The sequence below is a fragment of the Pseudonaja textilis genome, chromosome 1 (genome assembly GCF_049901715.1).
Source record: "Pseudonaja textilis isolate UNSWEBS1 chromosome 1, rPseTex1.2, whole genome shotgun sequence".
NCBI lineage: Eukaryota > Metazoa > Chordata > Lepidosauria > Squamata > Elapidae > Pseudonaja > Pseudonaja textilis.
The window spans coordinates 330555342-330571075 of NC_141990.1; the positions used below are offsets into that span (position 1 = coordinate 330555342).

General features: G+C 45.3%; 1 protein-coding gene across 7 annotated transcripts in view; it reads right to left on the bottom strand.

Annotated features, from left to right (window-relative positions):
* SSBP4 (single stranded DNA binding protein 4) overlaps positions 1-12728 on the bottom strand; it is a 58188-nt gene extending 45460 nt beyond the window's left edge. For 6 of the 7 annotated variants that reach the window (XM_087922837.1, XM_087922834.1, XM_087922836.1 and 3 more), the window contains exon 1: positions 12421-12728. In XM_087922837.1, the coding sequence (XP_087778963.1) occupies positions 12421-12476 (56 nt within the window). In that variant the 5' untranslated portion in view covers positions 12477-12728. The remainder of the gene's footprint in view (positions 1-12420) is intronic. The other variant, XM_087922835.1, reaches the window with a different exon arrangement.
* Between the last annotated feature and the right edge of the window lie 3006 nt (positions 12729-15734).

The following is a 15734-nucleotide window of genomic DNA, read 5'->3' on the forward strand; positions in this document are numbered from 1 at the left end:
TGATTCCTGCTGTTCGTTTTTTTTTCTAGCACATATAAATTAATGCAATATAAGGAACTGATTCAGTTCCTGTGCTAGCTGCCAAGTTGATGGTGTAAAACACCAGAAAATAACATTTCTTTGGATGAGTATTATATAAAGGTATGGAAAATCGTTATAGGTGAAAAATAAAGAGCTTTGAAATATTCTAAGAAAAAATTCATCCAAATCTGGTCATCATTTATTGTCCATAATAAATTACCTTTATTTGAATAAGTAATTTTGGCCAGGGAAACTATATATATTTATGCATTTCTCTATATGATTACATATCTTATCTATATAAATACCACTCACGTATCATCACAAAATCTCCAGAACCGTAAAGTCTACAAACTTGAAATTTGGCACATATGTTCCTCTTGGCTTCTAGATGCTCACTAAGAAAGGATTTTTCAAAATGACCATCAGAACATTAGTATTTTGTACATTATTATTAATATGCTCTGATGCTAATATTCTATTCCCCCTTCCCACATGAAAAGAAATCTGTTCCAAATGCAATACACAAGCAGAGGAGAGGAATTTCAGTTTTAGAGCAGCAAACCAGCTTTAGTACAGAACAGTTGAGCTAAGCCACGCCTAGGCTCCTTGCTGTCTCCTTGCTCACACAGCAAATACAGTTTAAGTTTCCATGTTTCAGTTTCCAAACAGCCCTCAACTCTCACACACTGACAGGATGCTGGCCAGATGATTACCAATGGATGCTGTTAGGCAGAGGCACAATTTTCCCCCCTTATTTTCCTCCCCAAAAACGAAGCCCCATCACATAGTTTCGTAGCGAAGCATGGATATCGAGCTAGTGTGTTTATATGTGGTAGCAACTTTTCTTTTTTATTTGTACTGGTTTAATGGTCCTTTTTAACTCAATAATCTTTCTTTTGTTGCCTTATCTTGACACCAAGATTTTCTATTCTACGACAAGGTTTTGCAATCCTGGCATCTTTAAAAACACACGCTCCCAGAATTTCTCAATCAGCCATGCTGGGAATTCTGGGAGTTGAGGTCCACACATCTTAAGTTTGCATAGGTTGGAAAACCCTGATCTAGGAGAAATTACACAGTGAGAAAAACCTGCAAAACTAAAAATTCAGGAAGCAGAGAAATTAGAGAGGTCAGACTGGAGAAGGTGAGAGCAGACATTTTTCTTCCACTCTCTTAATGCTAAAACCTGATCAACTTTTTCCACACAATACATAGTTAAAGGATGAAATTGGCCATTGGAATCTGGAGCTACATATGTCCCCAGTGAAGTCAAAGAAGTCAAGATAGTGTATGTGGCTGTGACTATGTGGTCAAGAAGAGCCCCAAGGAGGAGACCCACTCTCTCTATTTCCTTTACTGTCTGTTGTGACTGTAGGAAATACGTGTCACTAAACTCTCCCCCTCCCCCTCTCCCCATAGCTCTAGCTTCAAACAAGCCACCCCCATTTATTTTCACACTTTAACCAAAAGGAAACCCAACTAAGAATCTGCTGCCTAGCAGATTGAGATGCTGTCTAAGATGAACATTCTCAATATCTCTGGGAGACCCCTTGGATCAGGAGTCTCCAAACTTGGCAACTTTAAGACTTGTAGACTTCAATTCCCAGAATTGCCTAGCCAGCATGACTAGCTGAGGAATTCTGGGAGTTGAAGTCCACAAATCTTAAAGTTGCCAAGTTTGGAGACCCCTGCCTTGGATACTTCACTCATCTTGCAAAGGGTCAGTAGGTGACTTCCCAGGAGTGTCTATTGGGGCGGGGACAAAAATTATGAGAGCTGCAGCTATGTAGTCAAAGTTCTGCCCCTTTTATTGAGAGGGATATGAACCATGGTGGCACGGTGGTTAGAATACAGTATTGCAGGCAAACTCTGCCCACATACCCGGGGTTCAATCCTGACCGGCTCAAGATTGACTCAGCCTTCCATCCTTCCGCGGTCGGTAAAATGAGAACCAGATAGTTGGGGGCAATATGCTGGCTCTGTAATCCATTTTAGATAGGGCCGTAAAGCACTATGAAGCGGTAAGGATGGGCCTTATAAGTCTAAGTGCTATTGCTGTGGCTTCAATCTTGCAATCATCATCACTGTTGTCCCTAAGGTCAGCCCTAAGGTCCTATAACCTGTGTATGGCCACTGTAATAATAACTATTTTTAATGTCCCTTTTGAGTCAGTCAATAGTGGCAACTACCTCCAGTTTACTCGCCAATATTTCAGAAGTGGTTTGCCATTGCTGCATTTTTTGCTAGGATTAAGAGAGGATGATTGACCTCAAGTCACTGAAATGGCATTTTGCCTAAAGCAGGACTAGAACTCAGCCTCCTGGCTTCTGATCTGGCACTTTTAAATACAATACTACACCAAAGTGGCTTCCAAGCAACAAAATGAACTAATGGAACAGCTTGCCCTTGGAAGTTGTGGGAGCGCCATCACTTGAGACTTTCAAGAAGAGATTGGATTGCCATTTGTCAGAAATGGTGTAAGGTCTCCTGCTTGGGCGGGGGGTTGGACTAGATGACCTATAAGGTTCCTTCCAACTCTGATTATCTGTTATCTGTTATCTAAGTAGGTGGTGTTACCAAAAAAGGGAACTGGATAAAAGGCTATTAAGGACCACGGGTAGTCTTCAACTTACAATCATTTGTTTAGCAACTGTTCAAAGTTATAACAGCACTGGAAAAAAAACTGACTCACAACCAATCCTCACCCTTACAACTGTTATGGCATCGCCATGGTCACAGGATCAAAATTCAGGTGCTTGGCAGCCAGCATGTTTTACAATGGCTGCAGCATCCCAGAATCATGTGATCACCATTTGTGACCTTTCCAGCTTGCTTCCGACAACCAAAGACAATGGGGGGAGCCTGATTCACTTAATAACCGCATGATTCACACAATAACCATAGGGTTGCGCTCAACCGTGGCAACAAAGGTCATAAAATCAGGAATGACTCACTTAACAACCACTTTGCATAGCAACAGAAATTCTGGTCCCAATTGTGGCCGAGGACTACCTGTACTAGTCAAGACTTTCAGAACCAGACACGGGGTTGTAGTATTCACACAACATGCTAAACCTGATCAGTTAAAGACATAGCAGTTGTATCCAAACAACGTGCTAAGGGTAGTTGGTTCATTTAAATTTACCTACTTTGGAGGCACAGCCGGTTGCACCACCAAGCTTCTTTGGTTTATGGCTCAGTTCTTATGTGAACTCAAGAAATGGATTATGCACTTGCCGATTGCCGCTCTGTCCATCTGGACTGGCAGGAGAGGCATGCTGAAAGTCCCACTGATCAAGGATCCAGGGCGCATGCCTTTCCTGCCCTTTGCAATACCATCCCCACCCCTCAAGATTTGAGGTGGTCCAACCCACCAGCTTTTTGCAAAGCCTTGAAGGCCAGAAAATATTTCTAGGCACAGAGTAGAGATTGGTCATTGCAGCCCCTGAAGTTCTTGAGTTGTATAGGTGCGTGTTGCTTGTATTTTGATTTTAAATGCTGCTGAAAAATCGCTATGCTGCAATGGGTGGCCATATAAATCAAATGGGATTTCAGATTAATAAACATTCAGAACACAGCCAATGGGTTTTCATTGCAGCGGCTAAAACTCCAAGAAGAGGAAGAAAATGTGTTCTGGCTCTTTCGGTGTGTGTTGATTTAGAACAGTATTTTTCAAGCTTGGCAACTCTGAACTTCAACTCCCAGAATACCCCACTTAATCATGCTGGCTGAGGAATTCTGGGAGTTGAAGACCATGCATCTTACCAGCTGTTAAGTTTCATAAATACTGATATAGAAAGTATTCTTCTGGGAGTAATTTGTCAGGAGAGGGACGTTCTTACACAAAGAGGGTGGAGTCAGAGGTAACAGTGGGAGGAGTCAATATTTTTTACATTTATTTTCTCCCTTTTCTTTTTTTCTGACATTATTTTCTCTTTCCTGATGACCCAGAATAAAGCAAATCGTTTTGAAATGACTGATTGCTAAAAGCTCTAAATATTACGGCAGGAGTCGTAATAATATATCTATGTGTTGCAAAATATACACACGTACCTATTGCAAAAGGATTGACAACCCAGCTTAGCTGTTCTTTGTAGGAAGAACCTATACCTATACCTATACCTATCAATACCTATACTGACCATCATATCAAACATCTGTACTGCATCATGCAGTCGATATTCTGCTTCTCACAGTGATCCACCAGATCAGATAATTCCATGAAGCCCACGTATGCGGCACAACAGGAGCAGCCCATCCTTTGCATTTAGAGATAGAATGCCTCCGAACATGGAGGTTCCACGCATTAATCCTAGCCAAAAGATTCTAAAAAGTTTTCTTCTTTCACCATAAACGTATCTTTATCTCACATTAAACCCCCTCCAAAGTCAGAGCCCCCCCCACTCATCTTTTGGGGCCGCTTGATACATTTGGAATTCTGGGCACTTGCAGAAAATAGCTTCCAGGATGCGCATAGCAAAGCATGAAATATTCATTTACCTGAAGACAAACTGCCTCGCTCTGTCCTTTTTTCTGAGCAGGTAGGCATATTTGGGGGGGTGGGGAGGAATTCACTAGGCTGCAGCCACTCACCAATTTTTACTTTCTGCCTCGGGGATCTATGTGGGGCCTAAAAGCATTGGTGTAATTTTTGGTCAATACTAAGTTTGCTTCCTATTTTTTAAAAATAAAAAATATAAAAATATAAAGGTAAAGGTAAAGCAAGTATCTATCAAGAAATCTTGATAGGGGAACATCTGGCCTGTAAAATATATACCGCAGACTAAGATTAGGATAGCGGCTATTAATACCTGTTGAAACTAATGAATTCTGTAAATTAATTTTCCACTGCACTGCATTGCATTCCTTTAAGCTGCCTGGAAATGCCTGGCAGTTGCCTATGAAAATCAGTGGAGTCCTTTGGATTCAACCACAAACCACGCTCTGGAGCATGTGGGAGAAGGGACAGGTACCTGCCTGCAATTCCTTAAAACAGCCACACCTATCCCAGGATTGCACAGCAGCTGCAGAGCCAAAGATGCAGATGTTTCAAAGAGCTGCAGACAAGATTTGGGTTCCTGTGCTGCACGGTGCCAGTTGTATCTCTCCACCACTGTCCAAATTCTACTGCTGTGGGAAGAACAGGCACTGTTTCTCCTGTGTTCTCAAAACTATCTATAGCTTTGTCCTCATCTCAAACAGGTGAGCCCACCACCACCTTCCTTTAAGTCAGTAGCCCCTCCAGAGCAGACCTGGCCCCATGCCATCAAAGGGAAGCACAACCTCCTTTATTTCCCCCCCACCCACCCCACAACATCATTTCTGCTTGGAATGGGCCTCTTTCCAGAAATCTATAGCTGCAAATCTAAACCTATGATTTCTTAGATTTATACCCCAGCTTTCCTTCCAGAGCAAAAAGTAATTCAATAGCAGCCTCTTCTCTAATGTTCTCCCCCCCCCGCCCCCCCAAGCAATTCTATGAAGGGCACCAAAGTCCTCCTTCTTCTGAATCAATGGTATTTTAACATGTGTGAAGAAAGACTGGCTGGAGAATTAACAGTGCAGTCAAGAGCCTTGAAGAATACTTCTGTTAAGGACCGTTTGAATCATATGCGGTTGCCATGTTTTTAGTTCCTAGTAGATCACCTCCATAATTATAAAAATGTCTGTTTTAAACAGGAGGGATGGGGTCTGAAAAAAGGAGGAGGGATGTGTGCCAAAACAATCAAGGTGGTAGTCGTGACAATGCAATCACAGCCTCAGCCTGTTTTAATGTGCCATCGTCTTGTCATTTTTGGTTCTCATGGAGGCATTCTCAAAGCGTTTAATATAGCTGTTCAAAATTTTATATGGGTAGTCCTAGAGGTACGACCACCACGAGCCCAAAATTTATGTTGCTAAGTGAAACATTTGTTGAGTGAGTTGTGCCCCCATTTCATGACTTTTCTTGCCAGTTGTTAAGTGAATTATTGCCTTAAGCGAATCTGGATTCCCCATTGACTTTGCTTGTCAGCAGTGGTGCTGTTCTACTGATTCGGACCGGTTCTCACGTACCGGTAGCGCTGAAGATCAGCAGAGATCGAACTGGTTCTCTGACGAGCTGCTGTTTGGCCCACCCTCCTGGGCTCCCATACTGATCGTTATTCCCTGCTTTTGAAGCGCAGCTGCTTGCATCAGCTGTTGAAGCTACAGGGAGAGTGCAGGATTGCAGGAGGTGAGTAGGAAAGTCTCTGCACCTGTGCAAAGCGCGCCTACCAAGCCAGGCCCACCAAACCGGTGGTAAACCACTTTGCAACCCACCACTACTTGTCGTCTCAAAAGCTGATCACGTGACCCCAGGACACTGCAACCGTCATAAATATGAACTAATCGCCAAGCATCTGAATTTTGATCATGTGACCATGGAGATGCTGCAACGGTCGTAAGTGTGAAAAATGGTCATAAGTCACTTTTTCAGTGCCGTTGTAACTTTGAACAGTCATTAAATGAGCTGTTGTAAATCGAGGACTACCTGTATCTGTAGGAGATGACCAGGTTGAGCCTGAGGGTGGGATCAAATGTGTCATCAGTTTGGAGACGCTGCGCTCCTACTAAAGACTAAATCCAGCCCACCCCTCGTGAATTCTATTGACTCATCTAGTGCCAGGTTGCCTTGACCAGATTCTTGTCTATAGGCAGCATGAAATATAAACTCATAGCATTTTTGAACTCTGTCCTGGATCCTGGTTACTTGCGCCTGACAATATTTTTGCTTAAATAGCTAGTCCAACATAGATATTACAAAATGTGGCAGTGATTTAAAAAAAAAAAAGAAGTTTTTACTCAAACTAGAGTGAAGATTTTTTTTCTTCCTCTTAATTATGGCATTTTGTATTTCCAGTGTTTTCTTGACACTTTTAAAAATATACATAGTCCTCAATTTATTACCGTTCATTTAAAGACAATTTAAAGTTACGACAACACTGAAAAAAGTAGCTTATGACCAGTTTCTCGCACTTAGAACCACTGCAGTGTCCCTGCAGTCACATGATCAAAATCCAGGCACTTGGCAACTGGCATGTATTCATATGGCATTTGCTGCCTCGCAGGGTGATGCGATCACCATTTGCGACCTTCCCAGGAGGCCTCTGACAAGCAAGTCAGTGCAGAAGCCCAAATTAACTTAATGAGCATGGCAAAAATGTTGCTTTTTTTTTTTTGCACCACACAGGTAACAATCGCGTCAGTTAGCGACTGACGTTCTTTGTTACGGTCATAAGTTAAAGATTACCTATAAAATTTTTCAAATCTTTCATCTTGTCGTTCAGTGCAGTTCTCTGGCAGACAGGGCATGAATGGATTTCTCTAGTCCTAGCTGAACAATATGACCACTAAACTGTTCTGACTCTCTGTGCACAAGAAAGGGTGTGTAGGAGATGACCAGGCTGAGTGCCCAAGGGAGGAATCAGACACGTCATCAGTCTTGCATCCCTTGGTGCCCACAAAACATCTAAGTCCAGCCCATCTTGAATTCCATTGACTCTTATCTACCGCCAATTTGCTTTGACCATCACATTCTTGTAAAGAGCTTTCGGAGAGCAATACAAAAGCCCTGTCAAGCTTTAGAAGAGATATATAAAAACCTTGTCAAGCACAGAAAGTCAGGAGTCCAGGCAGTTCAAATGAATATATAGATTTATATATTCTATATATTCATTTGAACAGCCTGGGCTCCTGACTTTCTGTGCTTGACAGGTTTTTTTGTATATCTCTCCTTTCCTTGGGAGCCGTGGTGGTGCAGTGGTTAGAATGCTGTATTGCAGGCTACTTCTGCTGACTGCAGTTTGGCAGTTCGATCCTGACTGGCTCAAGGTTGACTCAGGCTTCCATCCTTGTGAGGTCAATACAATGAGGACTCAGATTGTTGGGGGAAATATGCTGACACTGTAAACTGCTTAGAGATGGCTGTTAAAGCACTGTGAAGTGGTATATAAGTGCTATTGCACTACAAGAGGAACGGTAGTACAGATGTTGAAGTAATCGACCAGAACAGAGTTTCTCAACTTTGGCTGCTGTGTGGACTTCAACTCCTAGAACTTCCCAGCCAGCATGATGAGTGATGAATTCTGGGAGTTGAAGTCCACACATCTTCAAGCTGCCAAAGTTGAGAAATAGCATGCTCTAGTCCACTTTCACCTATGAAAACACACCTTAGGCCACTCACTTTCTCTCAGCCCAACCTACCCCACAGGTTTGTGGTTATAGGAAAATCCCCACATGCATTGTCTTGGGCCCCTAGCAAAAAGGCAGAACAAAAACCCAAAGAATAATGCTATTGTAATAAGTTGGTGTTATTTTTTTCAAATGCAAAATTCACAATAAATGACGCGGATGTACCACATGCAGTAGTCAACTCACTGCTCCATCTTGTCGACATTTTATCTAATAATCAGGACTCTCCTTGAGCTCAGGGTTTTTTTCCCAGCCATTGAACTCAAGAACCATTTAAATGGAACTGATGCTTCTTAAGTTGGGGCTTTCCGTGCTCAAACCAAATTGTGGAAACTTAGATTAGCTGCTTGAAACAGTTGGAGGATACAACATTTCAGAGCCATGTTTTGCCAGTTGCAGCTATTTAAGATATTAGTTCCTGGAGATATCACAGATTGGACCTGGAATTCCTGCAGATTAAAAAAAAAAGTGTTCTACCTACTGAACAAAACTCCTCTCTGTCAAAAAAATTACTTTAACCCTGCAAAAAGAGCTATAAAATCTAGATACAGGCAGGTGATCTAGCAACCAACTGAACACTACTATTAACCCCTTCCGTCAGACATGTATTTATTTAAAAGATTTATATGGCCATCCATCTTGTAAAACAAAACTCTGGGCTCTTCACAATAATAATAAAATCAAAAACAAGAAAACCAGACCCTGACCTACCATCTCCAATCTATGCAATCCTCAGGTTCCAACTGTAGCCAACACAATGCCTAGGGCAGTGATGGCTGACCTTTTTTGTTGTCGCATACCGAAAGTGTGCGCGTGTGCCATAGGTTCGCCATCATGCACCTGGGGGGAAGACCTGGCTCTTTATGGCTTTCCGGAAGCTAAAAGTGTGTCTCTGGGTCTACCGGATTCCAGAGGGAAGGATATTATTCAGTTGGTCTACGCCAAAATGGCCACTGATTTCCCCAACCTGATTCTTGCCAGAAGTGCTGGACTTCTAGTACCCATCACCTTGGTCAGCATGGGAATCCAAATTCAACATAACTTAAAAGGCCCGAGTTAGGAAAAAGTGGGTTCTACCATCTGGAATTCTCAGACAGCAATTTTGCACAAACCTAAGGCATAGTTCAGATGCACATCTTGCCTCTTTCAAGGCAAACTCATAAATGCACCTAAATATCTAGAGACTCACTTCCAAGAGAGAATTCAGGTAGTCCTTGACTTACAACTGTTTACTTGTTTAATGATTGACGTTACAATGGCACTGACAAAAAGTGACCTACGACCAGTTCTCACACAACCACTGCAGCATCTCCAGGGTCATGTGATCAACTTTCACGTGCTTGTCAATAATTTTGGCATGTATTTTACAGGGTTGCAGCAAATAGCAGTGGTAACTCTGCTCTCTGCAATCTTCCCAGCCAGTTTCTGACAAGCAAGTCAATGAGGGAAGCCAGATTTGCTTAATGACTGTATGATTCACTTGTCTGCAGTGTTTTTGTTTAACAGAGAAAAACAGGTCGTAAAACTGGGCACGACTCACCTAAGAACTGCCTTGCTTAACGACAGAAATTCTGGTCCTAACTGTGGTTTTAAGTTAAGGACACAGAATCTTGGAATTCACCAAAGCAAACTCTCGGATTCAGCCTTCCTATCCACATTACATGAACAAAGATGAGTGGCCTGCCTTATGGGAATTTTCTAAAGGGAAATATTTTTAAAAACCTTCTGAAAATACTGTGTTTCTACCTCACACATACCCTTATTGATTAGCGTAGCTACTAGAGCTGTGCAGGAGAAATAATTCAGAAAAGATGTTTGATCAGAGCATGCAGGAATACAAGCATAGCACCTATCTGTAGCTATTTAAAGCAGTAAGATTTTTTTTGCCCTAGAATCTCACCCTCTGCAGTTATTCCATGGTTCGGGAAAAAGACATGGTTGCTTTAAAGAGAAGCAGAGATGGGTTTCATTTCTCTGTGTTTTCCATTGCACCTCTGTACAACTGAATATGATGTATTGCACAGTCTTACTAGATGCTATGCAATCTCCCTCTCTCCCTCCTTCCCCCCCCCTTTTTTTTTGCCTCAGAAGGCTGGCCAATTTTGCTTTCCTTAAAAGCTCCTGTTCTACCATTATCTGGGATGCAAAAATCCAGATGTCCATTGGACATGAGAAATGAGAAACAGAAAATTCTTTATACTGCTATCAAGTGGTCATCCAACTTTCTACAGCCCAGATATGATGGGTTTACCTTATTAGACCCCATGTTTTCGATATGTTTCCAGAGCCCCTACCCAGCTGCTGCCATCACAATTGCCAACTTTCTTTCTTGCTGCTGTTCTGGTGGTTTTAAACTGCACCTCAACAAGAAGGAATTAATTAGCTGAAGCTTGTTCAAGGAGAGGAAACAGTGGGGAAAAAAGGCATTCCCTGACCAAATGTCTTCTGGCCAAACAGCTGTTAAACCAAAGGGGAAGGGCCAGGAAAGGGGCAAAAAGAGATCTGCAGGCCTCTCAGCAAATTATCCAAGGACTTTATTAATCATATTTATGTAGTAGCACTAGGGCATCTGCCTAGTATAAACAGATACCTTCTTCTGTAAAGGTATCATAAAAAGAGAATCTTCTGTGCCATAGATCTTAGACTTTGTGAATGCCCACCCCAAAAAAATAAAATAAATACTGTAGTCCAAAATGGTGAGCTCTCCCATATCTTGAGGCAGCTTGTTCCCAACAAGTATCTTCAGATTTTTTTATGTCAATGTTCCTAATTCACAGGTAGCACAGCTCAGATCTTTGAGCCATAGGTGGGCATAAGAACAGAAGTCTGTGGCCTGGAAAAACCCTTAACATATCCCATATGGCTCCAATGACGAGGAGCAGCCTTGTTGTATCTGGTGGCCTTGAGTTCCATATTTCCACTTAACCAGAACTGGGATATTGCAGAGACTTCCATCTATGCCTGCCTGCCTGCATAGTCCAAAATCAGGGAATGGGAAGCCCTCTGTAAGATTGTGGGGGGGGGGGGGGAGCTCTGCAATACCAGCCTCTGGACTGTAGAAACCCCTCCCCTGTAAATAACTTTGATATGCACGTTTTAATCCTTCTCCACTGAGGTCTGCTTCAGCAGCCTCCCCCCCTCTTGAGTAGCCCCCACGTATTTCATAACCTCCTCAGCTCCAGCAAGCAAACATCAGCGCTGAGGAAAACTGAGGTCAACACCACCCCCCTCCCGAGGTATTCAGCGTCCTCATTCCAGCGCATACAAGCAGAGACACGGCGGTTCCATTTCTCGAGGGAGGGGGGGCTAAACTTCACTTGTCACGGTCTTCCTCCTCCCCCGATCGCGGGAAGATTTGGGGAGGGGGGGGGAAACAACAGAAGGGGTCTGTCGAAGACAGGAAGAGACACACCAGCCGCCCACGTGTGCCTGGAGCAAACAACTGAGCGATGCAAGGAGGAAGCTGGGGGCGGGAGGGGGAGCGACGGAGGCGAAGCTGCACTCAGATGCACCCCACTCCCCACCCCGGGTGTGTGTATGTCGGGGGGTACGCTTGGTGTCCAGGCAAAGGCCGCCCGCCGGATGCGTTCAATCCCCGCGTCCTCTTCTTGCCTCACGTCGGGCGAGAGCGCAACGTACCCCGGGGCTGTCCAACCTCTCTCTCTGTCTCTCTCTCTCCCAGGATGAAGGCTGCGTGTGCGGGGTCGGGGGGTGGAGAGAGAAGGACGCCTCCGATCTCCCCTTCTCCGCCTCTAACCAGGGGCAACTCTTCCGTTCTCGGGCGACCCCCTCCCGCCCTTCCCCAAATTCCAAAAGACCCTCCCGTAACTTTCCCACCCCCCCCCCCCCCGACGGGGCTCGCCGGGAGAGCCGAGCCGCTGCCCCCCGTCACCTCCACCCCCTGGTCAGTCTCCCCTCGCGCCAAGGGGAGCCCGCCGGCGCCCAATCCGAGGGAGGGAAGGAGGGAGAGGGCGCGCTTTTCAGGGGAGGGGTCGCGGCTTGGAGCGGCGCGCGCGCGGCCAACTCCGGCTTCAAAGTTTAAAGCAGGGAAGCGCGGAGTTGCCTGGAAGCGGGGAGGGGGGGGAGGCCGGAGGGGTGGGGTCCCGAGGCGTCCCCGTCGCCCTCATCCCCGGGGAGAAAGAGGCGGCGGGGTGGGGAGAGGCGTCCGGGAAGCGGAGCACTTACTTCTCGCGCGCTTGTCCGTCGGAGGGCACGCTGGAGCCCTTGCCCTTGGCGTACATGGCTCGGGGGGGAAGCCCCCGCCGCGGCACCTGCCGTTAGAGGAGCTGGAGGAGCTGGAAGCGGTCTGGGGATCGGGGCCGCCGCCCGCAGCAGCGCTGGAGCCCCATCGCGCCGCCGTCGAGCGCCCCCCGAGCTAGACTGAGCGAGGAGCCCGCGGACGCCACCCCAACTGAGGGAGGCTGGGCGCCGCGCCGATGGCTCCGGGCTGCCTCCAAAGAGCGAAGACAGCTCCGGCGGACCCTCCCCTCCCCGCGATCTCCCCTCCCCTCCTCGGCTTTTCGCGGTGGCTGTTCCAAGAAAGGGGCCTCCTCCCCCTCCCTGTCTCCATCGCCTGGGCTCTTAAAAGGGCGATGCCGTTTCCATTCTGGAGGAAGGCGAGAAGAAGAAGCGGGGTGGGGGGGCGGGAATCGCTCAAGCCTTAGCCGCTGGTTCGCGCTTTTTTCTAGGTCTCCCGGGTTAGAGCTCGGTGATTTATGCGAGCGGGCTGAGTTCCCGCTCCACGATTAGCCAAGTCAGATGGAGAGACCTGGCGGCTGCGTTTGTGAAATCGACCGGGCTTGGATAGGGCTAACTTCGGGGGTTTAGGGGGGAGGTGAGGAAAGCTATGTGAACCCTGTCCCGTCGTTTAATTTATGGCTTAGTATATTGTTAATGGGTTAAGTTCGGTATTGGAGTTAGCTCTATGAACAATTGCAAAAGTAGCGGGGGGGGGCATTTTTGAGCTTGAAACTAAGATATGATCTTGGATGCTGCTGGTCATTGCCCTGCCTTGCAAGACTGTTGTAAAATAAAAACAGAAACGTTATTGGAAAAAGAATAAATGCAACAGTAATAAATAATAATGTAATCCTCTACAATATTGCACTGGGAGAATCCCATCTAATAGCTTCGATAAATAAACGTAGTTATTTTAAAAGGGATCAGAACCCAAGTTTTATTGTTTCCAGCTCCACAGAATGTTGGGGGGAAAAATGATGTGAAGGGGCTCAGGTATTTTGTCAGTTCGTCTTTCAACAGATAACTGAAAAAGCAGAAGGAACCAGAAGATGGCCTTACACCAGAGCAACCATCTGAGAGGCTGCCCCTTACTAAGGCAGACTGTAGTCAGGCTAAGGTGCTCAACCCCTAACAGGAGTTTCCAATCCTGTGCTCTCCTGTGCACATTAGTTGTCTTCAGAGCTGGAGACCAGCTGTGAAATCAACACTCCCATTGCACCATTTAATTCATCCATGGGGTGCCGCACCTCCCTGCCCAGTTTTGTTATCAGAGAGGAGACTGCACATCTCAGTTCTCCTCCTCCTCGTTCAGGCCCAGCAATCTTACTCTTCTGGAAGAAGACACACAGTTATCACCAGAAGGCTGATATCCCCCACTGATGCATAAACCAAAAGGCCCTGCAAGGCAGCCCCCTCCCCCACTGGCACAAGGGCTGACTTTTCATTGAGTCCCTTCCATGGAAATTGTGTGTGTGTGGTTTTTTTTTAAAGTCCTAGCAATGAAGATAACACTCACATACCACCACCACCACCCACACACACACACAAAGGCGAGATTTCCAGCCCTCAGGAGAAGTGGCAATTCCAGTAGCAGATTCTCCTAGTTTGGGGTTGGCTGGTCAGTGAAGGGCTGTCCATGCAGAGAGCTCCTTTCCATTCTTGAAAGGAGTGGCACAGTGGTCACGATGCAGTATTGCAGGTACTTTGCTCACAGCCAGAAGTTCGATCTTGAGTGACTCAAGGTTGACTCAGTCTTCCATCCTTCCAAGGTCAATAAAATAAGGATTCATATCCTTTCCATTCTTGAAAGCTGGGGTGGCACAGTGGTCAGAATGCAGTATTGCAGGTAAATTCTGCTCACAGCCAGGAGTTCAATCCTGAACAGTTCAATATTGACTCAGCCATCCATCCTGAGGTTGGTAAAATGAGGACCCAGATTGTTAGGGGCAATATGCTGACTCTGTAAACTATTTAGAGAGGGCAGTAAAGCACTGAAGCGGTATAGAAATACTATTGCTATAATGGGTTTTCTATTGGCATATGTCCTGAGTTTCCAAAAACTGGATCCACCCAGGGACTGCAGAGGAAAAAAAATCCTGACAAACTCTCCATGCATCCTTATGGAGAAACAATTGGGCAATGGCTTAGATAGAAAGTTATTGACTTCCATTCTAAGCCCCACTCCTGTCTCTTGAAGTCATGTGACCCAGAGTAGAATTATCAGCATGATTTCCTTTCTTGTTTTCTTTATATTTTGTCTGTTATATTGTGAGCCTATAAAACAATCCACATTATTTTCAATCCAATACAGGTAGTTCTCAGCATACGATCACAACGTTAATTGGAAAATTCATTGTTAAGCAACGTAGTCATTAAGTGAGCTAATTTTGCCAGATTTTTTGGCTGTAGTTATTAAACGAGATATCATGTGATCATGATTTTCAACCTTTCCTGCCAGCTTCTCCCTTGATTTTCTGGACCAGATTTCCTGTTAAATTTTATTTGCGTATGGATTCTTACTGTTTGATGAATACTTCCACCACCACCCCTTTTAATATTATAAGAACACCAAAAGGATATTTATCTAGATCATGCTTACTCTTCTTGAATTCTGTGATAGGATTAATTGGCCTGCCATGGGTTGTGGGTTGGACTAGAATGGGTATCAGCAACTGGCAGCTCTGGAGCTGCATGCGGCTCTTTGGACCCTTTGCTGTGACTCCCTGTTCACTGATCTCACCACTGTCTGGCCCCGCCCCGCCCCTCACCTTCCCCTCCCAGTCACTCCTTGCCAGGCCTGAGAAGGTAAAACACAAAAAACAGAAATGAGAGAGAGAGAGGAAGGGAGGGAGAGAGAGAAACCCATTTGCCATAGAAAACACAGGGAGACACAAAACCTGGGTAGGCGTGGCGAGGGGGTGTCATTTGACTGGGTGGGAGTGACATTGAGTTGGCCAGCCCACCCAAGTTCTGTGGCTCCTGGTGTTTTCTGTGGGAAACTGGTCCAAATGGCTCTTTTGGTGTTTAAGGTTGCAGATCCCTGGACTAGAAGATCTCCAAAATCCCCTTCAATTGCAATAGCACTTCCTAGACTTATATTCCTCTTCACAGTATTTTACAGCCCTCTCTAAGCAGTTCATAGAGTCAGCATTTTGCCTCCAACAAACTGGGCCCTCAATTTACCAACTTCAGAAGGATGGAAGGCTGAGTCAACCTTGAGCCGGTCAGGATCGAACTGCTGGCAGTCGGCAGTCAGTAGA